This window comes from Chaetodon auriga, chromosome 23 (assembly GCF_051107435.1).
Source record: "Chaetodon auriga isolate fChaAug3 chromosome 23, fChaAug3.hap1, whole genome shotgun sequence".
In the NCBI taxonomy this organism is placed as follows: Eukaryota; Metazoa; Chordata; class Actinopteri; order Chaetodontiformes; family Chaetodontidae; genus Chaetodon; species Chaetodon auriga.
Genome location: NC_135096.1, coordinates 6,239,137 through 6,264,058, shown reverse-complemented (window position 1 = coordinate 6,264,058; position 24,922 = coordinate 6,239,137). Strand labels below are relative to the sequence as shown.

At 41.5% G+C, this 24,922-nt stretch overlaps 6 protein-coding genes across 6 annotated transcripts; all 6 read right to left on the bottom strand.

Annotated features, from left to right (window-relative positions):
* Positions 1 to 266: 266 nt before the first annotated feature.
* Positions 267 to 2,430, bottom strand: LOC143315651 (OX-2 membrane glycoprotein-like). The gene is made up of 4 exons (XM_076722975.1): positions 2,377 to 2,430; positions 1,358 to 1,582; positions 775 to 1,113; positions 267 to 664 (listed from the first exon to the last, which is right to left on the bottom strand). The coding sequence occupies exons 2-4, from the start codon at positions 1,410 to 1,412 to the stop codon at positions 267 to 269; spliced, it is 792 nt and encodes a 263-aa protein (XP_076579090.1). The 5' UTR covers positions 1,413 to 1,582; positions 2,377 to 2,430.
* An 853-nt stretch (positions 2,431 to 3,283) lies between these two features.
* On the bottom strand, positions 3,284 to 6,002 carry LOC143316180 (OX-2 membrane glycoprotein-like). Its single transcript, XM_076723954.1, has 3 exons — positions 5,948 to 6,002; positions 4,420 to 4,758; positions 3,284 to 3,793 (listed from the first exon to the last, which is right to left on the bottom strand). Exons 1-3 carry the CDS (start codon positions 6,000 to 6,002, stop codon positions 3,372 to 3,374), a joined length of 816 nt encoding a protein of 271 aa, XP_076580069.1. The 3' UTR covers positions 3,284 to 3,371.
* A 3,929-nt stretch (positions 6,003 to 9,931) lies between these two features.
* Positions 9,932 to 11,951, bottom strand: LOC143315650 (OX-2 membrane glycoprotein-like). The gene is given in 6 exon segments (XM_076722974.1): positions 9,932 to 9,998; positions 10,148 to 10,241; positions 10,363 to 10,401; positions 10,481 to 10,789; positions 10,902 to 11,240; positions 11,897 to 11,951. Coding segments are annotated over 6 exon segments (903 nt in total).
* An 854-nt stretch (positions 11,952 to 12,805) lies between these two features.
* Positions 12,806 to 14,632, bottom strand: LOC143316172 (nectin-4-like). The gene is made up of 4 exons (XM_076723943.1): positions 14,514 to 14,632; positions 13,921 to 14,259; positions 13,502 to 13,810; positions 12,806 to 13,378 (listed from the first exon to the last, which is right to left on the bottom strand). The coding sequence occupies exons 1-4, from the start codon at positions 14,566 to 14,568 to the stop codon at positions 13,272 to 13,274; spliced, it is 810 nt and encodes a 269-aa protein (XP_076580058.1). The 5' UTR covers positions 14,569 to 14,632; the 3' UTR covers positions 12,806 to 13,271.
* A 1,156-nt stretch (positions 14,633 to 15,788) lies between these two features.
* On the bottom strand, positions 15,789 to 17,851 carry LOC143316025 (OX-2 membrane glycoprotein-like). The gene is made up of 5 exons (XM_076723699.1): positions 17,517 to 17,851; positions 17,071 to 17,406; positions 16,860 to 16,950; positions 16,647 to 16,709; positions 15,789 to 16,555 (listed from the first exon to the last, which is right to left on the bottom strand). The coding sequence occupies exons 1-5, from the start codon at positions 17,818 to 17,820 to the stop codon at positions 16,414 to 16,416; spliced, it is 936 nt and encodes a 311-aa protein (XP_076579814.1). The 5' UTR covers positions 17,821 to 17,851; the 3' UTR covers positions 15,789 to 16,413.
* Positions 17,852 to 22,309: 4,458 nt separating this feature from the next.
* LOC143316228 (OX-2 membrane glycoprotein-like) lies at positions 22,310 to 24,554 on the bottom strand. Its single transcript, XM_076724063.1, is given in 6 exon segments — positions 22,310 to 22,601; positions 22,751 to 22,844; positions 22,966 to 23,004; positions 23,084 to 23,392; positions 23,505 to 23,843; positions 24,500 to 24,554. Coding segments are annotated over 6 exon segments (903 nt in total). The 3' UTR covers positions 22,310 to 22,534.
* Between the last annotated feature and the right edge of the window lie 368 nt (positions 24,555 to 24,922).

Sequence of the window (24,922 nt, the reverse complement as noted above, 5' to 3'; positions counted from 1 at the left end):
TTTTCCTGATTTTACTGAAAAACTGCAAAAACATAATAAGAACCATTTGGATGTTTAGAGGCGTAGATTCTGAAAAGTGGTATTTTATTAAAATGCGTGTACAAAATAAAAATACATTAAAACAATAGTAATTTACATGTGAAAGTTTTAAGATTTCCACTTCTTGTTCAATCTGGCTATAAGACTTACCAAAACACTGCACACACTTCATCTGCCCTCAGCTGCATCCTTACTCTAAAATTTAACAGATTTTACTGACATGGACATTAAAACCTGATATGAGAAAGAACAAAAGACATGAGCCACAAAAAAACCATGAATCTATAAATGTGTGGCTTTGGAAGTGTTTCTCGACCATCAGCAGACGACCGTTTGACCTCAGGAATCATCATAAACGCCTCCATCTGAGGACCAGAGAGCACTCGCACTGCACATCCAACCTGTGTGCTGCTGTCATGGAAGCCTGACAGCACAGCTGCAGTGGTGACAGTCACTGTACCGTTGCTGTTGGTGACGGTGACGGAGCTGGAGGGTGAGAGGTGGAGGTCTTTCTGCAGGACTCTTAGTGTCACCGTGGGAGCAGGTCGACCTGTGGCCGAGCAGGACACAACTACCTCTTCACTAGAGTTTGATTCTCTAACATGAAGAATGGGTTCATGCAGCTCTGCCAAGAAGAAATATTAAAAATGTGACATGAACAAAAAGCCATGAGCGGTGAGCATGAAGGCAGAATGTATGATGGAAAAGTCTCTCATGTTGTGTTCAGGTTCTTACCGTAGAGTCTGAGGCAGGTTGAACCTGTGAGAGCACCATCAGGGTCAGTGTTGAACAAGCAATGATAGCAGCCTTCATCCAGCTCCGTCACGTTCCTGATAACTATGGAGCTGTTCTGCAGTCCAGCAGCTTTAAACGTCACTTTATCTCTGAAGTCAGGATTCACTCTTTCACCAAACTCTGTGGTGTAAGTCGCAAGAGTCTTCTCACCCGCTGATAAAAATTTCTGCCAGGTGACCTGAAGAACATCTTTAGGTCGAGTCAGCCAACAGCTGAAATGAGCTTCTTCTCCTTCAGCTGCCATCACGGTCTGCTGAGTTTGTATCAGAGCTGTTAGACCTGCAGGACATGAGGTTCAGTGTGGTTGATATTTCATGGACAAGTACAAGTCTGACATGCTGAGTTTTTTATTCGTTGCAAAACAGGTCATAAAACACATGAACTGAAGCTCAAACCAATGCAAACTACGTTTTAAGCGGTGAATCGAACAAAGCAGGAAACAGGAACACACATCTCTGCTTTCAGTTTTCAGACCAATAAATTAAACAGGCTGATTTAAATGTTTGTATCGTCTCTTTCTCACCTCTCTGAATGACTCCCAGCGCACAAAACATATGTATGACAGTATGCTGGAACATCTTTGATGCAGACTGTTATCCCTTCCGCCAACAGGCTCCAAAACTGGAAGATAAATGTTCAGTAACAAGACAAATTTCAGGGCTCCTGCTGAACTTCTCTAAAATCCTGCGTTAACGCCTCCACAGAGGTTTGTGGTTAACGGGAGACCTCCAGTGGCCGTGTGGTGTAACTACAGGAAGGAAAAAAGGCAAAAGCATGAACAAGAGTATCTGACTGTCTGATTGTGACTCCTGCCAAAGAAAGCTTGCTCTCAAACACTGTTGCATGTTCATGTTTATCCAGCAGAGAGGTTTACTGTTAATACTGAATTTAATGTATATATGTAACATTTAAGCATGGAACAGGAATAATATTGAATACTTTTATGGTATTTGTTGAACAACCACTGTTGTATTTAGAGGAGCTTCTTGTAAAACGAGGAAAAGAGGCCAAAGTGTTACATATCAGCACATTCTCGATACAAACATCACACCGTCTGTAAAAAAGCTGAAGATGAAAACAGGAAGGCTTCTACAACAGGACAATGATCCTGAACACATCTCAAAACCCACAGTGGACCACCTCAAGAGGATCAAGCTGAAGGTTTTGCAGAGACCCTCACAGTCTTTCACTCACTTTGTTCTTCACAGTCACAGACATTTTGACCAGCGTGTCCAAATCTTTGCATGTCACTGCACATATAATCTGATCATCTCAATACTTTAAACTGCTTGAGGATGATTTATTCTTTCCACCAGTGTCTTGACATGTGACACTTAAAAGAAAAAGTCCTTATTTATGTTCTTTGCAAAACAGACCATAAAACAGCAAACATCAACCAATGATAAAGCATTAAACGCCAGAAAGGTCATGTAATTATTGCAGTCCACAAAGAACAAACAGGAGTCACACAGCTGTGCTTTCAGTTAAAGACTAATAAATAACACAGGCTTATATAAAATGAATATATCATCTGTGTCTCACCTTCATGAAAGAGTCCAAACGCACAAATTACAGACATACAAACTCTGCTTGACGTCTTCTCCGTCCGCACACTGATGCGCCAACGCTCAAAAACGAAAGCTGTCACTGTACGCAGGGAACTTCTGGGCGAGTCCATCGTGTCACATCAACACACATTCACCAACAGTGCGGCGACCAATCCAAACAAATAAATAAAGCTTTTATTTTGAAATGATAAAACACTGTTAATTAATCAGCAACTGCCCATTAGCTGTTTAAAAACGCGACACAGACAGCGCGTGAAGCCTGCTGTCCCCTCTGCCACAGTAATGGTGCATCCGAACCAATCAGAAAGAAGCTATGGACTAATACCGGGTTAAAACGGAAATCTACAAGAATTGAATAAAACGGAATATTTCTACCTGACAGGTGACAGATGAGACACTGACGTGGTTGAATATTATTACATGGATAGATATTCATGGATTCAGGGACTCTTGGTTAAGTAGTTACATTATTACTGATATTGATGGTCCTCCAGAGAAAATACAAACAGGAAAAAACAGGTCATGTGACAGTGGAGGAGGTGGTTCTAAATTACAGCCGACCTGTGTTGAAGTGTTGTGAGTACGTTGAAGTATTATTACACGTGGTATGAAGGTTTGTTTTGCTCCTGATAATAAATCAGCAGTGTCTGATCACAGGCTGATATCTGACTCTAAAACCTTCAAATATACTGAGAGGGATTACAGAAAAGCCGCAAAACAACATTTTCCTGATTTCACTGAAAAACTGCAAAAACATAATAAGAACCATTTGGATGTTTAGAGGCGTAGATTCTTAAAAGTGGTATTTTATTAAAATGCGTGTACAAAATAAAAATACATTCAAAAAAAAAAATAGTAATTTACATGTGAAAGTTTTAAGATTTCCACTTCTTGTTCAATCTGGCTCTAAGATTTACCAAAACACTGCACACACTTCATCTGCCCTCAGCTGCATCCTTACTCCAAAATTTAACAGATTTTACTGACATGGACATTAAAACCTGATATGAGAAAGAACAAAAGACATGAGCCACAAAAAAACCATGAATCTATAAATGTGTGGCTTTGGAAGTGTTTCTCACCTTCAGCGGACGACTGTTTGACCTCAGGAATCATCATAAACGCCTCCATCTGAGGACCAGAGAGCACTCGCACTGCACATCCAACCTGTGTGCTGCTGTCATGGAAGCCTGACAGCACAGCTGCAGTGGTGACAGTCACTGTACCGTTGCTGTTGTCGACGGTGACGGAGCTGTAGGGTGAGAGGTGGAGGTCTTTCTGCAGGACTCTTAACTTCACTGTGGGAGCAGGTCGACCTGTGGCCGAGCAGGACACAACTACCTCTTCAGGAGAGTTTGATTCTCTCACATGAAGAATGTGTTCATGCAGCTCTGCCAAGAAGAAATATAAAAAAAAATGTGACATGAACAAAAAGCTCTGAGTGGTGAGCATGAAGGCAGAATGGCATGGACTGCAGGACACACTGAGACTTCTCCAGGTGCACCATTGAGAGCATCCTAACTGGCCGCATTGTCGCCAGGGAAGGTGAAAAGCGTCAACCATGATGCTCTCCAGAAGGTGGGGAAAACTACAAAGCACCCCCACCCCCAGTATTGTATGAGGCACAAGAGCCACCTGCACGGTGAGCTGCACAAAATAAACAATGAAACAAGTTAAAACTGGCCGAGTGGGTTTTTATGCTGCACTACAGAGACGATTATGAAGGAAAAGTCTCTCATGTTGTGTTCAGGCTCTTACCGTAAAGTCTGAGGCAGGTTGTACAATGACATTTACATTTGATACATGGTGAGCAAATGTTCATCACTTTGATGCATTTTGTGCCATAAAATATAATAAACACAACATGTACTTTATTTAAACACTTATTAACCAGGTAGACAAGTGAACATGTTTTGCATGAAGTTGCAGATGAATCATGTCAAACAGGTTAAAATGATCAGCTGGAATATATCGCAGTATGATGGAAAAGTCTCTCATGTTGTGTTCAGGTTCTTACCGTAGAGTCTGAGGCAGGTTGAACCTGTGAGAGCACCATCAAGGTCGGTGTGAAACAAGCAGTCATAGCAGCCTTCATCCAGCTCCGTCACGTTCCTGATGACGATGGAGCTGTTCTGCAGTCCGGCAGCTTGAAACTTCACTTTATCTCTGAAGTCAAGATTCACTCTTTGACCAAAGTACTTGTTGAAAGTACAAACATTCTTCTCTCCATCAGGTAAATGTTTCTGCCAGGTGACCTGAAGAACATCTTTTGGTTGAGTCAGCTGACAGTTTAAGCAGACTTCATGTCCCACTTCTGCCATCACAGTCTGCTGGGTTTGTATCAGAGCTGTTTGACCTGCAGGAAAAGATAGTTTCAGAGGTTAACCTTCAGCTGAGTGTGTGCGTGCTGTAATTTTACCTTTACAATTGCATGAAAGAGTTTGGGCATGGAAGAGTCATCAGAAGAAAACCTTTCCTGTATCCTCACCACAAAATTCAGCATCAGGTTTTTTGCAGAGTCTGATGCATCAGTTAAAAGTTAAAATACAACTTTCTGGACACAATGAGCAAAGTTAGGGGAGCAGAACTGCATGGAAAGAACACAACAGCTGGGTGGATGGATCACGCTTTGACCTTGTGTTGCAGCCACGAGCCTGGGGAAGCTTTTGGCCTCATTATGGACATTTTTCACATATTCTATTTAGATTTTTCATCATTTCATTTGAAATAATGCATTTCATTATGTTGAATTTCCCTGGTGTGGGATCAATAAAGTCTTATCTTATATTAGACTGTCAGTCTGCTGCCCTCGCCTCAAAATTTGATTCTTTCTTCTTTACCACCAGGTGGCGCCATTATACCATGTTTGGCACACAGAAAATACATGTTATTTTCCTGGTTGATGTGAGCAAAAATAGAGACTATGTACACGTCAAATTCTCTCACGTAAAAACAAACATGGGGCATCTTGCAGCACTGCAGAAATGCCACACCAGACAAAACCAAAACGTCTGGCTCAGGAAGGCTTCTACAACAGGATAATGATCCTGAACACATCTCAAAACCCACAGTGGACCACCTCAAGAGGATCAAGCTGAAGGTTTTGCAGAGACCCTCACAGTCTTTCACTCACTTTGTTCTTCACAGTCACAGAAGTTTTAAACAGCGTGTCCAAACCTTTGCATGTCACTGCACATATCATCTGATCATCTGAACACGTCTGATTAAACTGCTTGTGGATGATTTATTCTTTTCTAGTTCAAGTATAAAAAATCTGGTAAATCTGAAGGCGAAACATCTGGTTTTCTACCACAGAGTCCTGGCATGTGACAGCAAAAAGAAAAAAGTCACTGATGGATTCTTCCTTTGCACAACAGAATATAAAACTGCAAACATGAACCAATGAAAAAGCATTAAACGCCAAAAAGGTCATGTAATTACTGCAGTAAACAAAGAACAAACAGGAGTCACACAGCTGTGCTTTCAGTTAAAGACTAATAAATAACACAGGCTTATATAAAATGAATATATCATCTGTGTCTCACCTTCATGAAAGAGCCCAAATGCACAAATTAAATGTAGAAATACACCGCCTGACATCTTCGAGCGCCAATATTTCAAACTGAGATGAACTTTACGCAGGTAACTTTATCTTTTGTCAAGCACCTTGTGTTGCATTTTATGTCTGAAAGGTGCTATACAAATAAAGTTGGATTGATTGATTGAACTTCCGGGTGAGTCCATCGTGTCATATCAACGCAAATTCACTAACAATGTGGCCACCAATCCCCACTGATAAATTTAGCGCTTGCTTTTACATGATAAAACACAGTTAAGTAATTAGCAACTGCTAATTCGCAGATAGCGCTTGCTTTTACATGATAAAACACAGTTAAGTAATTAGCAACTGCTAATTCGCGCTATACAATACGATATAGCAGTGCGTGACTGTACAGTTGTCCCCTCTGCCACAATAATGGTACATCCGGACCAGCTGAAAGGTGACATACGAGAGACGCTTTGTCACTGTATTTTTTCCCCACAACGTTTGTGACATATGAGCACATTTACAGTTTGATTCATTGACTGGAAACACTTTGTCTGTCCAAGCTGCGAAAGAAGGAGCTGAATGTTGCGCAGCGTTTCCAGTTTCATTATTATTTCTGTTTCGCAATCAGGAGAATTTGCCTCTCATGCAGCTTTCAAATATTTTGTGAGGGTTTCAAGAAAAGACGCGAAAGATCATTTTAGCGATTTGACTGAAAAACTGCAAAAATATCACAAACATTTGGATGTTTAGAGATGTAGATTCTGAAAGACATTTTATTCAAATACACAAAATACAAATACGTACATATCAAAAGAAGTTACATTGCACACAGAACCCATAAAGTGCTTTCCAGACATAAAATATATATATAATATGTCCATCTCACCGGCACAGACTTGTTCTCTGTGTGGTGTTGAAAGAGGGATCTTAAACAGTCTGTCAATGTCACTCCTTTCACTTATATTATGTCACTCCTACACAATATATGCTTAGTAGGGGTGGGACTCGATTAAAAAAAAAATCTAATTAATTAGAGGCTTTGTGATTAATTAATCTCAATTAATCGCAGTTTAATGGTATAACAGTAACAGCTCCGGCGGTTTCTGTGCTCGCTGCAACATGCTTTGCATTCAGGTGGTACCGCAGGCTTGATGTACTTCGGTGGTAGGCAAATTCTTCTTTGCACAATTTGCACAAAACCACGCTCTTATCTTGAACTTGGGGCAGCCACGTATCCCAGAATGCATTTCGTAGCAACGGTAGCGGAGGATGCGTTCTTCTCTGTACTTGTGTCAAGTACTGTTCCACTTCAAAAGTCCGCATCTCGCCAAGTACAGTCAAATACCCGGATGTGTTCTTGCCCCTCCCATTTTATCCAGGATGCATCGGGTGGTGACTTGTGTGGACTTGGGGCAGCCACGTATCCCAGAATGCATTTCGTAGCAACAACAGCGGAGGAGAGGATTCACAACTGTAAAGTTACAAGTCTCGAAATACTACTGTTTTAGTAGTACGGAATGTGGTTTTAAGATTATTTTATGTGAGAAAGTGGATGTTAAAACTTAAAATCTGTGGTCGATTCATCACGATAGCGCGTAGTTTAAAATTTGTTCCAAAGTTTTCGGAGATAACCGGCAGACGAGCTGCGATGGTGACGTCATCAAGTACGCTGCCGTCCCTATTGCAGAATGACCGTCCTGCGTCCTCCCGTCCTGGAGAGACTGTACTCCCAGGTCGAACTTGCTAAATCCGAACTGCCAAGTTCGTAAGTCCGAACTTGGCGTACGCGTCTTGTGCATCAGTGTGATCGGTGGACCAGGAACTCATGCACTTACAAACGTTCCGTGTTGTCTGCAGTGCAAACTGCGATTAAACGCGTTAATTTTTTTGACGCGGTTTTTTTTTTTTTTTTTTTTTTTTTGTAATTAATTAATCGTAATTAACGCGTTAAAGTCCCACCCCTAATACTTAGTTATATTTTTAACAAACAACTGCTATTATTCAATGTTTATATACTTAGTTACATTTTTAAGAACATTTTTGTCTCTTAGTTTTATTTTCAACCTTATTCTTCCTGATTGTATAAATTTTCTGTTCCTGTGTATGTTCAACCCGCTGCTGCAACAAAAGAAAGTCCGAGAAGAAATCCGAAGCCTCACCTGTTAAGCTTGCGCTTAGTAAGTGTGCAGACCAGAGAGTCAGAAACGTGTGCAATAATAATTTATTGACACAATCAGAAAAAACAAAAAGGCGCACTCAAAAGTAGTGAAAACAAAACACAAAATCAAATGAAAATTAAAACAACCACTACAGCAGAACACCAAGACAGGAGAATTAAACGTGGGCTCCTTAACATCAGATCTCTGTCCTCTGAAGCCGTTTTAGTAAATGAGTTAATACCAGACAATAATATTGATTTATTTTGCCTGACTGATAAAACCTGGCTGTGTCATGAAGCCTAAATGAAGCTACTCCTCTGAGTCATATTAATACTCACATTCCTCGATTCCTCATTGCTCTCCTGGTTCTTATTCCAAACTTATATCTGCGTCCTCCGAGTTTTTATCAGGTTTAGTCCTTAAAACAGATGAAGTAATTATTTACATGTCGACATTGATGATGACAGCCTTAGCGCTGCGTTTATCTCAGTATTAGACTCAGTTGGCTTTGGTCAGAATGTACACGAACCGACTCACTGTTTTAACCACACCCTCGACCTTGTTCTGACATATGGCATTGAAATTGAAGAACTTTTGAATTCATATTACCAGACTACCCGCCGGTCTAAAAATTCCTATTCCAGACTCCTGTCTGATAGCGCTGTAGCTAAATTTAAGGATATGAAACCATCAGCATTGAATTCAATGCCACGTCTCAATACAACAGAGGACTCCTATGCTAACTTTAGTCGCTCCCAAATGGACTACCTCGTTGATGGTGCAACAGGTTCATTGCGTATGACACTTGACTCTGTTGCCCTTCTAAAAAAGAAGGAGGAGGTTAGCTCCATGGTATACCCCCCCCAAAGCCACAAATTAAAGCAAACTTCACAGAAAGTAGAAAGGAAATGGCGTTCTACCAGTTTGGAAGAATTTTGTTTCGCCTGGCAAGACGGTCTTAAAACATACAGGAAAGCCCTCCGCAGTGCGGAGCCATAAATCTGTTGAACTGTGTATTCCTTTAGCCCTCAGGAGTAATGATTTCATTAGCTTTCATGAGTACTGTTTTGTCCTCAAACACAGAAACCGTAGAAACTGTTGTTAAACCTGTCACAGTTTTAAACTGTTGTCCCCCCCGTCGACCTTCACCAATTCATTTCAATAATTTCGTCATCAAAATCGCCAATCTGTGCTTTGGTCTGTTACCTGGGTGTGGGTGCAGCTGCTGCGCCTGCCGGACCACCTCTTCAATCTCCCAACAGAGAGCGGCGATGACCTGACTCTCAGACAGGATGGCGTCATGATTCCATTCTGCAGGAGAGAGACGACAGGAAAAGAAAGTCCTCGTGAGAGGGCCGCCCCCACCCCTGTGTCAGAAGCATCCACTCAATAACGATGAACTGTTTATCTGGGTTAGACAGTACCTGAACTGGAACTTAAGTGAAAAGCTTCTTCAGTTTGAGGAAAAAATTGTCTGCCTCAGACCAGCTAAACTTCACTTTGGAAGAAGTTAGCATTGTCAACGTGGTGGCAATCTTACTATAGTCCTGGACAAACCCTCTATAGAAGTTCGTGAACCCTAGAAATCACTGCAACTCCTTTCGGGTTTCCAGGACCTCCCAGTGCCCCTTGGTTTCAAAGAAGAATCCCGCTCCCGCGGCGAGGACGAGGGTCTAATAATACCTACTGCTAAAGACATTACTTGCTCGTTCTCTTGGTGAATTCAAGGGGTCCCGCAGATAAAAACAAGATGTTAGTTGATTTAAAGAGTCCAAAGCAACAAAACAGACATACATATAAGTGAAAATGAATAAACTGTCTCACTCATCAGTGTCCTGAGTTAGTTTTTGTGGTGCCTTGACGTCCTCAGAGTCCCTGTGTGACACATTGAAGAAGTGAAGAAAAGTCAGTGTGAACAGACATTTATGAGTTATTCAGTCATGGTTTGTCTTTAAAGATCTGAATCAGTCATTATGATTGACTGTGAGCCACTGGTATTACAATGAGACAGATGTTGAGTTCAAGGTAAAAATGACCTGTTTCTTTTGTTTTGTACAAGCAGGACTGAGACGACTGCTGTAACACAACCAACGACGGAGACGAACGCACACACAATGATCCAAGTGACACCTGTGAAAAAAAGAGGAAAATTACTGACATGGACTCAGAATCCTCATTAAAACCTGATCTGGAGGACTCAACATTCAACAAGATCAAACACTGACTTGAGACCACCTGAAGGTGAACTTACTGAAATCACTGTGATCAGGCCCAGAGTCCTCATCAACACCTGGAAAACAAAAACAAAAGTAATGAGCTCCAAAGAAACCATGAATCTATAAATGTGTGGCTTTGGAAGTGTTTCTCACCTTCAGCAGACGACCGTTTGACCTCAGGAATCATCATAAACTCCTCCATCTGAGGACCAGAGAGCACTCGCACTGCACATCCAACCTGTGTGCTGTTGTCATGGAAGCCTGACAGCACAGCTGCAGTGGTGACAGTCACTGTACCGTTGCTGTTGTGGACTGTGACGGAGCTGGAGGGTGAGAGGTGGAGGTCTTTCTGCAGGACTCTTAGTGTCACATTGGGAGCAGGTCGACCTGTGGCCGAGCAGGACACAACTACCTCTTCACTAGAGTTTGATTCTCTAACATGAAGAATGGGTTCATGCAGCTCTGCCAAGAAGAAATATTAAAAAAATGTGACATGAACAAAAAGCCATGAGTGGTGAGCATGAAGGCAGAATGTATGAAGGAAAAGTCTCTCATGTTGTGTTCAGGTTCTTACCATAGAGTCTGAGGCAGGTTGTACCTGTGAGAGCACCATCAGGGTCGGTGTTAAACAAGCAGTCATAGCAGCCTTCATCCAGCTCCGTCACGTTCCTGATGACGATGGAGCTGTTCTGCAGTCCAGCAGCTTAAAACGTCACTTTATCTCTGAAGTCAGGATTCACTCTCTGACCAAAGTACTTGTTGAAAGTACAAACATTCTTCTCTCCATCAGGTAAATGTTTCTGCCAGGTGACCTGAAGAACATCTTTAGGTTGAGTCAGCCAACAGCTTAAGCAGACTTCGAGTCCCGTTGCTGCCATCACAGTCTGCTGAGTTTGTACCAGAGCTGTTAGACCTGCAGGAAAAGATTCAGTTTCAGAGGTTAACTTTCAGCTGAGTGTGTGTGCTAGTGGTCAAATAGAAGCACAGTGGAAATATCATTTTACCTTTACAATTGCATGAATGAGTTTCAGCACCCCTGGTCAAAATTTCTGTTATTGTGTAAAGTTAAGTGACCAGAAGATGGACTGATCTCTGAAAGGCATGACATTAATGATGACACATCCTCGTCAAAGGAAGGCTTCTACAACAGGACAATGATCCTGAACACATCTCAAAACCCACAGTGGACCACCTCAAGAGGATCAAGCTGAAGGTTTTGCAGAGACCCTCACAGTCTTTCACTCACTTTGTTCTTCACAGTCACAGAAATTTTGACCAGCGTGTCCAAACCTTTGCATGTCACTGCACATATAATCTGATCATCTCAATACTTCTGCTTGTAGATGATTTATTCTTTTCTAGTTCAAGTATTTAAAAAATCTGGTAAATCTGAAGGCTAAACATCTGGTTTTCTACCACACAGTCCTGACATGTGACAGCAGAAAAAAAGAAAAAAAAAAAAAAAGTCAGTGATGGATTCTTATTTGTTTGTCACACAGCTGTGCTCCCAATTAAAGACAAATAAATCACACAGGCTCACATAAACTTCATGTATCAACTGCAAGTCACCTTCATGAAAGAGTCCAAATGCACAAATTAAATGGAGAAATGCACCACGCGCCATCTTCACGAACATTGACGTAACAAAAGCGAAAGCTGTCACGGCACGCGGGGAACTTCTGGGTGAGTCCATCGTGTCACATCAGCACACATTCACCGACAATGTAGCGACCACTCCAAGAAATAAACATGGCTCTTGTTTTTAAATGACCCTGTTTATTAATCGACAACGGCTCATTAGCTGTTTAAAATGCGACACAGACAGCACGTGAAGCCTGTTGTCCCCTCTGCCACAGTAATGGTGCATCCGGACCAATCAGGAAGAAGCTATGGACTAATACACAAATGAATAATCGACTGTTATTTGACCTCTCAGGACATTGATGAGGATTTTTTACACGAGCAATTACAATTTTTGTGAAATAAATCTTTGTGTTTACAGGATTAAAAAAGAAAAACTACAAGAATTGAATAAAACAGAATATTTCTACCTGACAGGTGACAGATGAGACACTGACGTGGTTGAATATTATTACATGGATAGATATTCATGGATTCAGGGACTCTTGGTTAAGTAGTAACATTATTACTGATATTGATGGTCCTCCAGAGAAAATACAAACAGGAAAAAACAGGTCATGTGACAGTGGAGGAGGTGGTTCTAAATTACAGCCGACCTGTGTTGAAGTGTTGTGAGTACGTTGAAGTATTATTACACGTGGTATGAAGGTTTGTTTTGCTCCTGATAATAAATCAGCACAGTGTCTGATCACAGGCTGATATCTGACTCTAAAACCTTCAAATATACTGAGAGGGATTACAAAAAAGACGCAAAACAACATTTTCCTGATTTCACTGAAAAACTGCAAAAAAAATATAATAAGAACCATTTGGATGTTTAGAGGCGTAGATTCTTAAAAGTGGTATTTTATTAAAATGCATGTACAAAATAAAAATACATTAAAAAAATAGTAATTTACATGTGAAAGTTTTAAGATTTCCACTTCTTGTTCAATCTGGCTCTGAGATTTACCAAAACACTGCACATACTTCATCTGCCCTCAGCTGCATCCTTACTCCAAAATTTAACAATCACCCTTTGACCAAAGCAGTTATTGTAGGCAGCACAATTCTCCTCCCCCTCAGGTCAACATTTGTGACATGAGACTTGAAGAATATGATTATTTGATGGCAGAACATGCAGTCGAGGAAATCTTCTCTGTGTCAAAGGTAAGAACATCACTACGTTTAAAGTTTATATGGGAATATGTGAAAAGAATAAAAATGTGTCCATGAACCTTTTCGATCTCACTGGCAGACTCGATCTCTGTACTATTGACTGTGAGTCACTGGTATAACAATGAGACAGGTGTTCAGTTCAAGGTTAAAATGAACCGTTTCTTTGTTTCTGTACAAGAAGGACTGAGACGATTGCTGTAACACAACCAAAGGTGAAGACAACGAACACACACACAATGATCAAAGTGACACCTGTGAAAAAAGAGGAAAATTACTGAAATGGACTTTAAAACCTGATATGTGAAAGAACAAAAGACATGAGCCACAAAGAAACCATGAATCTATAAATGTGTGGCTTTGGAAGTGTTTCTCGACCATCAGCAGATGACCGTTTGACCTCAGGAATCATCATAAAGGCCTCCATCTGAGGACCAGAGAGCACTCGCGCTGCACATCCAACCTGTGTGCTGCTGTCATGGAAGCCTGACAGCACAGCTGCAGTGGTGACAGTCACTGTACCGTTGCTGTTGGTGACGGTGACGGAGCTGGAGGGTGAGAGGTGGAGGTCTTTCTGCAGGACTCTTAGTGTCACCGTGGGAGCAGGTCGACCTGTGGCCGAGCAGGACACAACTACCTCTTCACTAGAGTTTGATTCTCTAACGTGAAGAATGGGTTCATGCAGCTCTGCCAAGAAGAAATATTAAATATGTGACATGAACAAAAAGCCATGAGCGGTGAGCATGAAGGCAGAATGAATGAAGGAAAAGTCTCTCATGTTGTGTTCAGGTTCTTACCATAGAGTCTGAGGCAGGTTGTACCTGTGAGAGCACCAGCAGGGTCGGTGTTGAACAAGCAGTGATAGCAGCCTTCATCCAGCTCCGTCACGTTCCTGATAACTATGGAGCTGTTCTGCAGTCCAGCAGCTTTAAACTTGACTTTATCTCTGAAGTCAGGATTCACTTTTTGACCAAAGTACTTGTTGAAAGAACAGACATTCTTCTCTCCATCAGGTAAACATTTCTGCCAGGTGACCTGAAGAACATCTTTAGGTTGAGTCAGCCAACAGCTGAAATGAGCTTCTTCTCCTTCAGCTGCCATCACAGTCTGCTGAGTTTGTACCAGAGCTGTTAGACCTGCAGGACATGAGGTTCAGTGTGGTTGATATTTCATGGACAAGAACACACAAGTACAAGTCTGACATGCTGAGTTTTTTATTCGTTGCAAAACAGGTCATAAAGCACATGAACTGAAGCTCAGACCAATGCAAACTACGTTTTAAGCGGTGAATCGAACAAAGCAGGAAACAGGAACACACATCTCTGCTTTCAGTTTTAAGACCAATAAATTAAACAGGCTGATTTAAATGTTTGTATCGTCTCTTTCTCACCTCTCTGAATGACTCCCAGCACACAAAACAAATGTATGACAGTATGCTGGAACATCTTTGATGCAGACTGTCATCCCTTCCGCCAACAGGCTCCAAAACTGGAAGATAAATGTTCAGTAACAAGACAAATCTCAGGGCTCCTGCTGAACTTCTCTAAAATCCTGCGTTAACGCCCCCACAGAGGTTTGTGGTTAACGGGAGACCTCCAGTGGCCGTGTGGTGTAACTACAGGAAGGAAAAAGGCAAAAGCATGAACAAGAGTATCTGACTGTCTGATTGTGACTCCTGCCAAAGAAAGCTTGCTCTCAAACACTGTTGCATGTTCATGTTTATCCAGCAGAGAGGTTTACTGTTAATACTGAATTTAATATATATATGTAACATTTAAGCATGAAACAGGAATAATATTGAATACTTTTATGGTATTTGTTGAACAACCACTGTTGTATTTAGAGGAGCTTCTTGTAAAACGAGGAAAAGAGGCCAAAGTGTTAAATATCAGCACATTCTCGATACAAACATCACACCGTCTGTAAAAAAGCTGAAGATGAAAACAGGAAGGCTTCTACAACAGGACAGTGATCCTGAACACATCTCAAAACCCACAGTGGACCACCTCAAGAGGATCAAGCTGAAGGTTTTGCAGAGACCCTCACAGTCTTTCACTCACTTTGTTCTTCACAGTCACAGACATTTTGACCAGCGTGTCCAAACCATTGCATGTCACTGCACACATCATCTGATCATCTCAATACTTTAAACTGCTTGAGGATGACTTATTCTTTCCACCAGTGTCTTGACATGTGACAGCTGAAAGAAAAAGTCAGTGATGAATTCTTATTTATTTTCTTTGCAAAACAGAATATTAAACAGCAAACATGAACCAATGAAAAAGCATTAAACGCCAGAAAGGTCATGTAATTACTGCAGTACACAAAGAACAAACAGGAGTCACACAGCTGTGCTTTCAGTTAAAGATTAATAAACACAGTAATCAACACAGATTCACCAACAGTGCGGCGACCAATCCAGACAAATAAATAAAGCTTTTATTTTGAAATGATAAAACCCTGTTAATTAATCAGCAACTGCCCATTAGCTGTTTAAAAATGCGACACAGACAGCGCGTGAAGCCTGTTGTCCCCTCTGCCACAGTAATGGTGCATCCGGACCAATCAGGAAGAAGCTATGGACTAATAAACAAAGAATAATCAAACTGTTATCTGACCTCTAAGGACACTGAAAGAGGCTTTTTTCACTGAAAAACTGCAAAAAATACAATAAGAATCATTTGGATGTTGTAGATTCTGAAAACTGGCATTTTATTAAAATGCATGTACAAAATAAAAATACATTTATATCAAAGGCAATCACTTTCCACATAGAGATCAGAAAGAGATTTCAAGACATAAAAAATAAGTTACACAATGAAAGTGTTAAGATTTTCACTTTTTGTTAAATCTGGCTCAATGATTCACCAAAAACAATGCACATACTTCATCTGCCCTCAGCTGCATCCTTACTCCATAACTTAACCCCCTTCAACTGAAGTAGTTGTCAGAGGCAGCACAATTCTCCTCCCCCTCAGGTCAACATTTGTGACACGAGACTTGAAGGATATTTTGATTGGATGACACAAGATGCGGCAGAGGAAAACTTACCTGTGTCAAACATCAGATCATCACGACATTTAAAGTTTATGAGTGAACAATAAGACTGATCAAACGTGAGAAAGAATAAAAATGTGTCCATGATCCTTTTCTGTCTCACTGGCACAGACTTGTTCTCTGTGTGGTGTTGAAAGACAGATCTTATACAGTCTGTCAGGGTCATTCCTTTCACAAATGTCCCATATCTGTCTTCATCCAGTCTCTACAGTCCTGCGGGTTGATCTCTGGCACTAAACAGCCGACTTTGGTTCAAACAGCTGACGTCTTGGAGTCCTAGATGACACTTTTGGGGAGTTCCTTCTGTCTTTTTTCTCAGAAGAAACCCGATGTCTCACCTGCTCGTTCTCTTGCTGCTTTAAAGGGGTTTCGGTCCTGCACATAAAAACAAGACGTTAGTCGATTTCATGAGTCCAAAGCAACTAGAAAAAAATGTATGCAAGTGAAAATGAATAAACTGTCTCACTCATGAGCGTCTTCAGTTGGTTTTTGTGGTGTCTTGACATCCTCACAGTCCCTGTGTGACTCACTGAAGAAATGAAGAAAAGTCAGTGTGAACAGACGTTTTTCAATTTTTTGTTTATGGTTTGTCTTTAAAGATCTCAATCAGTCATTATGATTGACTGTCAGCCACTGGTATTACAATGAGACAGATGTTGAGTTCAAGGTAAAAAATGACCTCTTCCTTTGTTTTTGTAGAAGCAGGACTGAGACGACTGCTGTAACACAACCAACGAACACGAACGCAAACACAATGATCCAAGTGACACCTGTGAAAAAAGAGGAAAATTACTGACATGGACTCAGAATCCTCATTAAAACTTGATCTGGAGGACTCAACATTCTACAAGATCAAACACTGACTTGAGACCACCTGAAGGTGAACTTACTGAAATCACTGTGATCAGGCCCAGAGTCCTCATCAGACGACTGTTTGACCTCAGGAATCATCATAAACGCCTCCATCTGAGGACCAGAGAGCACTCGCACTGCACATCCAACCTGTGTGCTGCTGTTATGGAAGCCTGACAGCACAGCTGCAGTGGTGACAGTCACTGTACCGTTGCTGTTGTGGACTGTGACGGAGCTGTAGGGTGAGAGGTGGAGGTCTTTCTGCAGGACTCTTAGTGTCACCGTGGGAGCAGGTCGACCTGTGGCCGAGCAGGACACAACTACCTCTTCACTAGAGTTTGATTCTCTAACATGAAGAATGGGTTCATGCAGCTCTGCCAAGAAGAAATATTAAAAATGTGACATGAACAAAAAGACATGAGCGGTGAGCATGAAGGCAGAATGTATGAAGGAAAAGTCTCTCATGTTGTGTTCAGATTCTTACCGTAGAGTCTGAGGCAGGTTGTACCTGTGAGAGCACCATCAGGGTCGGTGTTAAACAAGCAGTCATAGCAGCCTTCATCCAGCTCCGTCACGTTCCTGATAACTATGGAGCTGTTCTGCAGTCCAGCAGCTTTAAACGTCACTTTATCTCTGAAGTCAGGATTCACTCTCTGACCAAAGTACTTGTCGAAAGTACAAACATTCTTGCCTCCATCAGGTAAATGTTTCTGCCAGGTGACCTGAAGAACATCTTTAAGTTGAGTCAGCCAACAGCTTAAGCAGACTTCACGTCCCACTGCTGCCATCACAGTCTGCTGAGTTTGTACCAGAGCTGTTAGACCTGCAGGAAAAGATGGTTTCAGAGGTTAACCTTCAGCTGTGTGTGTGTGCTAGTGGTCAAATAGAAGCACAGTGGAAATATTATTTTACCTTTACAATTGCATGAATGAGTTTCAGCACCCCTGGTCAAACTTTCTGTTACTGTGTAAAGTTAAGTGACCAGGAGATGGACTGATCTCTGAAAGGCATGACATTAATGATGACGCATCCTCGTCAAAGGAAGGCTTCTACAACAGGACAATGATCCTGAACACATCTCAAAACCCACAGTGGACCACCTCAAGAGGATCAAGCTGAAGCTTTTGCAGAGACCCTCACAGTCTTTCACTCACTTTGTTCTTCACAGTCACAGACATTTTGACCAGCGTGTCCAAACCTTTGCATGTCACTGCACATATAATCTGATCATCTGAACACTTCTGATTAAACTGCTTGAGGATGATTTACTCTTTCCACCAGTGTCTTGACATGTGACAGCTGAAAGAAAAAAGTCACTGATGGATTCTTATTTGTTTTCTTTGCACAACAGAATATAAAACAGCAAACATGAACCAATGAAAAAGCATTAAACGCCAAAAAGGTCATGTAATTACTGCAGTAAACAAAGAACAAACAGGAGTCACACAGCTGTGCTTTCAGTTAAAGACTAATAAATAACACAGGCTTATATAAAATGAATATATCATCTGTGTCTCACCTTCATGAAAGAGCCCAAATGCACAAATTAAATGTAGAAATACACCGCCTGACATCTTCGAGCGCCAATATTTCAAACTGAGATGAACTTTACGCAGGTAACTTTATCTTTTGTCAAGCACCTTGTGTTGCATTTTATGTCTGAAAGGTGCTATACAAATAAAGTTGGATTGATTGATTGAACTTCCGGGTGAGTCCATCGTGTCATATCAACGCAAATTCACTAACAATGTGGCCACCAATCCCCACTGATAAATTTAGCGCTTGCTTTTACATGATAAAACACAGTTAAGTAATTAGCAACTGCTAATTCGCAGATAGCGCTTGCTTTTACATGATAAAACACAGTTAAGTAATTAGCAACTGCTAATTCGCGCTATACAATACGATATAGCAGTGCGTGACTGTACAGTTGTCCCCTCTGCCACAATAATGGTACATCCGGACCAGCTGAAAGGTGACATACGAGAGACGCTTTGTCACTGTATTTTTTCCCCACAACGTTTGTGACATATGAGCACATTTACAGTTTGATTCATTGACTGGAAACACTTTGTCTGTCCAAGCTGCGAAAGAAGGAGCTGAATGTTGCGCAGCGTTTCCAGTTTCATTATTATTTCTGTTTCGCAATCAGGAGAATTTGCCTCTCATGCAGCTTTCAAATATTTTGTGAGGGTTTCAAGAAAAGACGCGAAAGATCATTTTAGCGATTTGACTGAAAAACTGCAAAAATATCACAAACATTTGGATGTTTAGAGATGTAGATTCTGAAAGACATTTTATTCAAATACACAAAATACAAATACGTACATATCAAAAGAAGTTACATTGCACACAGAACCCATAAAGTGCTTTCCAGACATAAAATATATATATAATATGTCCATCTCACCGGCACAGACTTGTTCTCTGTGTGGTGTTGAAAGAGGGATCTTAAACAGTCTGTCAATGTCACTCCTTTCACTTATATTATGTCACTCCTACACAATATATGCTTAGTAGGGGTGGGACTCGATTAAAAAAAAAATCTAATTAATTAGAGGCTTTGTGATTAATTAATCTCAATTAATCGCAGTTTAATGGTATAACAGTAACAGCTCCGGCGGTTTCTGTGCTCGCTGCAACATGCTTTGCATTCAGGTGGTACCGCAGGCTTGATGTACTTCGGTGGTAGGCAAATTCTTTTTTGCACAATTTGCACAAAACCACGCTCTTATCTTGAACTTGGGGCAGCCACGTATCCCAGAATGCATTTCGTAGCAACGGTAGCGGAGGATGCGTTCTTCTCTGTACTTGTGTCAAGTACTGTTCCACTTCAAAAGTCCGCATCTCGCCAAGTACAGTCAAATACCCGGATGTGTTCTTGCCCCTCCCATTTTATCCAGGATGCATCGGGTGGTGACTTGTGTGGACTTGGGGCAGCCACGTATCCCAGAATGCATTTCGTAGCAACAACAGCGGAGGAGAGGATTCACAACTGTAAAGTTACAAGTCTCGAAATACTACTGTTTTAGTAGTACGGAATGTGGTTTTAAGATTATTTTATGTGAGAAAGTGGATGTTAAAACTTAAAATCTGTGGTCGATTCATCACGATAGCGCGTAGTTTAAAATTTGTTCCAAAGTTTTCGGAGATAACCGGCAGACGAGCTGCGATGGTGACGTCATCAAGTACGCTGCCGTCCCTATTGCAGAATGACCGTCCTGCGTCCTCCCGTCCTGGAGAGACTGTACTCCCAGGTCGAACTTGCTAAATCCGAACTGCCAAGTTCGTAAGTCCGAACTTGGCGTACGCGTCTTGTGCATCAGTGTGATCGGTGGACCAGGAACTCATGCACTTACAAACGTTCCGTGTTGTCTGCAGTGCAAACTGCGATTAAACGCGTTAATTTTTTTGACGCGGTTTTTTTTTTTTTTTTTTTTTTTTGTAATTAATTAATCGTAATTAACGCGTTAAAGTCCCACCCCTAATACTTAGTTATATTTTTAACAAACAACTGCTATTATTCAATGTTTATATACTTAGTTACATTTTTAAGAACATTTTTGTCTCTTAGTTTTATTTTCAACCTTATTCTTCCTGATTGTATAAATTTTCTGTTCCTGTGTATGTTCAACCCGCTGCTGCAACAAAAGAAAGTCCGAGAAGAAATCCGAAGCCTCACCTGTTAAGCTTGCGCTTAGTAAGTGTGCAGACCAGAGAGTCAGAAACGTGTGCAATAATAATTTATTGACACAATCAGAAAAAACAAAAAGGCGCACTCAAAAGTAGTGAAAACAAAACACAAAATCAAATGAAAATTAAAACAACCACTACAGCAGAACACCAAGACAGGAGAATTAAACGTGGGCTCCTTAACATCAGATCTCTGTCCTCTGAAGCCGTTTTAGTAAATGAGTTAATACCAGACAATAATATTGATTTATTTTGCCTGACTGATAAAACCTGGCTGTGTCATGAAGCCTAAATGAAGCTACTCCTCTGAGTCATATTAATACTCACATTCCTCGATTCCTCATTGCTCTCCTGGTTCTTATTCCAAACTTATATCTGCGTCCTCCGAGTTTTTATCAGGTTTAGTCCTTAAAACAGATGAAGTAATTATTTACATGTCGACATTGATGATGACAGCCTTAGCGCTGCGTTTATCTCAGTATTAGACTCAGTTGGCTTTGGTCAGAATGTACACGAACCGACTCACTGTTTTAACCACACCCTCGACCTTGTTCTGACATATGGCATTGAAATTGAAGAACTTTTGAATTCATATTACCAGACTACCCGCCGGTCTAAAAATTCCTATTCCAGACTCCTGTCTGATAGCGCTGTAGCTAAATTTAAGGATATGAAACCATCAGCATTGAATTCAATGCCACGTCTCAATACAACAGAGGACTCCTATGCTAACTTTAGTCGCTCCCAAATGGACTACCTCGTTGATGGTGCAACAGGTTCATTGCGTATGACACTTGACTCTGTTGCCCTTCTAAAAAAGAAGGAGGAGGTTAGCTCCATGGTATACCCCCCCCAAAGCCACAAATTAAAGCAAACTTCACAGAAAGTAGAAAGGAAATGGCGTTCTACCAGTTTGGAAGAATTTTGTTTCGCCTGGCAAGACGGTCTTAAAACATACAGGAAAGCCCTCCGCAGTGCGGAGCCATAAATCTGTTGAACTGTGTATTCCTTTAGCCCTCAGGAGTAATGATTTCATTAGCTTTCATGAGTACTGTTTTGTCCTCAAACACAGAAACCGTAGAAACTGTTGTTAAACCTGTCACAGTTTTAAACTGTTGTCCCCCCCGTCGACCTTCACCAATTCATTTCAATAATTTCGTCATCAAAATCGCCAATCTGTGCTTTGGTCTGTTACCTGGGTGTGGGTGCAGCTGCTGCGCCTGCCGGACCACCTCTTCAATCTCCCAACAGAGAGCGGCGATGACCTGACTCTCAGACAGGATGGCGTCATGATTCCATTCTGCAGGAGAGAGACGACAGGAAAAGAAAGTCCTCGTGAGAGGGCCGCCCCCACCCCTGTGTCAGAAGCATCCACTCAATAACGATGAACTGTTTATCTGGGTTAGACAGTACCTGAACTGGAACTTAAGTGAAAAGCTTCTTCAGTTTGAGGAAAAAATTGTCTGCCTCAGACCAGCTAAACTTCACTTTGGAAGAAGTTAGCATTGTCAACGTGGTGGCAATCTTACTATAGTCCTGGACAAACCCTCTATAGAAGTTCGTGAACCCTAGAAATCACTGCAACTCCTTTCGGGTTTCCAGGACCTCCCAGTGCCCCTTGGTTTCAAAGAAGAATCCCGCTCCCGCGGCGAGGACGAGGGTCTAATAATACCTACTGCTAAAGACATTACTTGCTCGTTCTCTTGGTGAATTCAAGGGGTCCCGCAGATAAAAACAAGATGTTAGTTGATTTAAAGAGTCCAAAGCAACAAAACAGACATACATATAAGTGAAAATGAATAAACTGTCTCACTCATCAGTGTCCTGAGTTAGTTTTTGTGGTGCCTTGACGTCCTCAGAGTCCCTGTGTGACACATTGAAGAAGTGAAGAAAAGTCAGTGTGAACAGACATTTATGAGTTATTCAGTCATGGTTTGTCTTTAAAGATCTGAATCAGTCATTATGATTGACTGTGAGCCACTGGTATTACAATGAGACAGATGTTGAGTTCAAGGTAAAAATGACCTGTTTCTTTTGTTTTGTACAAGCAGGACTGAGACGACTGCTGTAACACAACCAACGACGGAGACGAACGCACACACAATGATCCAAGTGACACCTGTGAAAAAAAGAGGAAAATTACTGACATGGACTCAGAATCCTCATTAAAACCTGATCTGGAGGACTCAACATTCAACAAGATCAAACACTGACTTGAGACCACCTGAAGGTGAACTTACTGAAATCACTGTGATCAGGCCCAGAGTCCTCATCAACACCTGGAAAACAAAAACAAAAGTAATGAGCTCCAAAGAAACCATGAATCTATAAATGTGTGGCTTTGGAAGTGTTTCTCACCTTCAGCAGACGACCGTTTGACCTCAGGAATCATCATAAACTCCTCCATCTGAGGACCAGAGAGCACTCGCACTGCACATCCAACCTGTGTGCTGTTGTCATGGAAGCCTGACAGCACAGCTGCAGTGGTGACAGTCACTGTACCGTTGCTGTTGTGGACTGTGACGGAGCTGGAGGGTGAGAGGTGGAGGTCTTTCTGCAGGACTCTTAGTGTCACATTGGGAGCAGGTCGACCTGTGGCCGAGCAGGACACAACTACCTCTTCACTAGAGTTTGATTCTCTAACATGAAGAATGGGTTCATGCAGCTCTGCCAAGAAGAAATATTAAAAAAATGTGACATGAACAAAAAGCCATGAGTGGTGAGCATGAAGGCAGAATGTATGAAGGAAAAGTCTCTCATGTTGTGTTCAGGTTCTTACCATAGAGTCTGAGGCAGGTTGTACCTGTGAGAGCACCATCAGGGTCGGTGTTAAACAAGCAGTCATAGCAGCCTTCATCCAGCTCCGTCACGTTCCTGATGACGATGGAGCTGTTCTGCAGTCCAGCAGCTTAAAACGTCACTTTATCTCTGAAGTCAGGATTCACTCTCTGACCAAAGTACTTGTTGAAAGTACAAACATTCTTCTCTCCATCAGGTAAATGTTTCTGCCAGGTGACCTGAAGAACATCTTTAGGTTGAGTCAGCCAACAGCTTAAGCAGACTTCGAGTCCCGTTGCTGCCATCACAGTCTGCTGAGTTTGTACCAGAGCTGTTAGACCTGCAGGAAAAGATTCAGTTTCAGAGGTTAACTTTCAGCTGAGTGTGTGTGCTAGTGGTCAAATAGAAGCACAGTGGAAATATCATTTTACCTTTACAATTGCATGAATGAGTTTCAGCACCCCTGGTCAAAATTTCTGTTATTGTGTAAAGTTAAGTGACCAGAAGATGGACTGATCTCTGAAAGGCATGACATTAATGATGACACATCCTCGTCAAAGGAAGGCTTCTACAACAGGACAATGATCCTGAACACATCTCAAAACCCACAGTGGACCACCTCAAGAGGATCAAGCTGAAGGTTTTGCAGAGACCCTCACAGTCTTTCACTCACTTTGTTCTTCACAGTCACAGAAATTTTGACCAGCGTGTCCAAACCTTTGCATGTCACTGCACATATAATCTGATCATCTCAATACTTCTGCTTGTAGATGATTTATTCTTTTCTAGTTCAAGTATTTAAAAAATCTGGTAAATCTGAAGGCTAAACATCTGGTTTTCTACCACACAGTCCTGACATGTGACAGCAGAAAAAAAGAAAAAAAAAAAAAAAGTCAGTGATGGATTCTTATTTGTTTGTCACACAGCTGTGCTCCCAATTAAAGACAAATAAATCACACAGGCTCACATAAACTTCATGTATCAACTGCAAGTCACCTTCATGAAAGAGTCCAAATGCACAAATTAAATGGAGAAATGCACCACGCGCCATCTTCACGAACATTGACGTAACAAAAGCGAAAGCTGTCACGGCACGCGGGGAACTTCTGGGTGAGTCCATCGTGTCACATCAGCACACATTCACCGACAATGTAGCGACCACTCCAAGAAATAAACATGGCTCTTGTTTTTAAATGACCCTGTTTATTAATCGACAACGGCTCATTAGCTGTTTAAAATGCGACACAGACAGCACGTGAAGCCTGTTGTCCCCTCTGCCACAGTAATGGTGCATCCGGACCAATCAGGAAGAAGCTATGGACTAATACACAAATGAATAATCGACTGTTATTTGACCTCTCAGGACATTGATGAGGATTTTTTACACGAGCAATTACAATTTTTGTGAAATAAATCTTT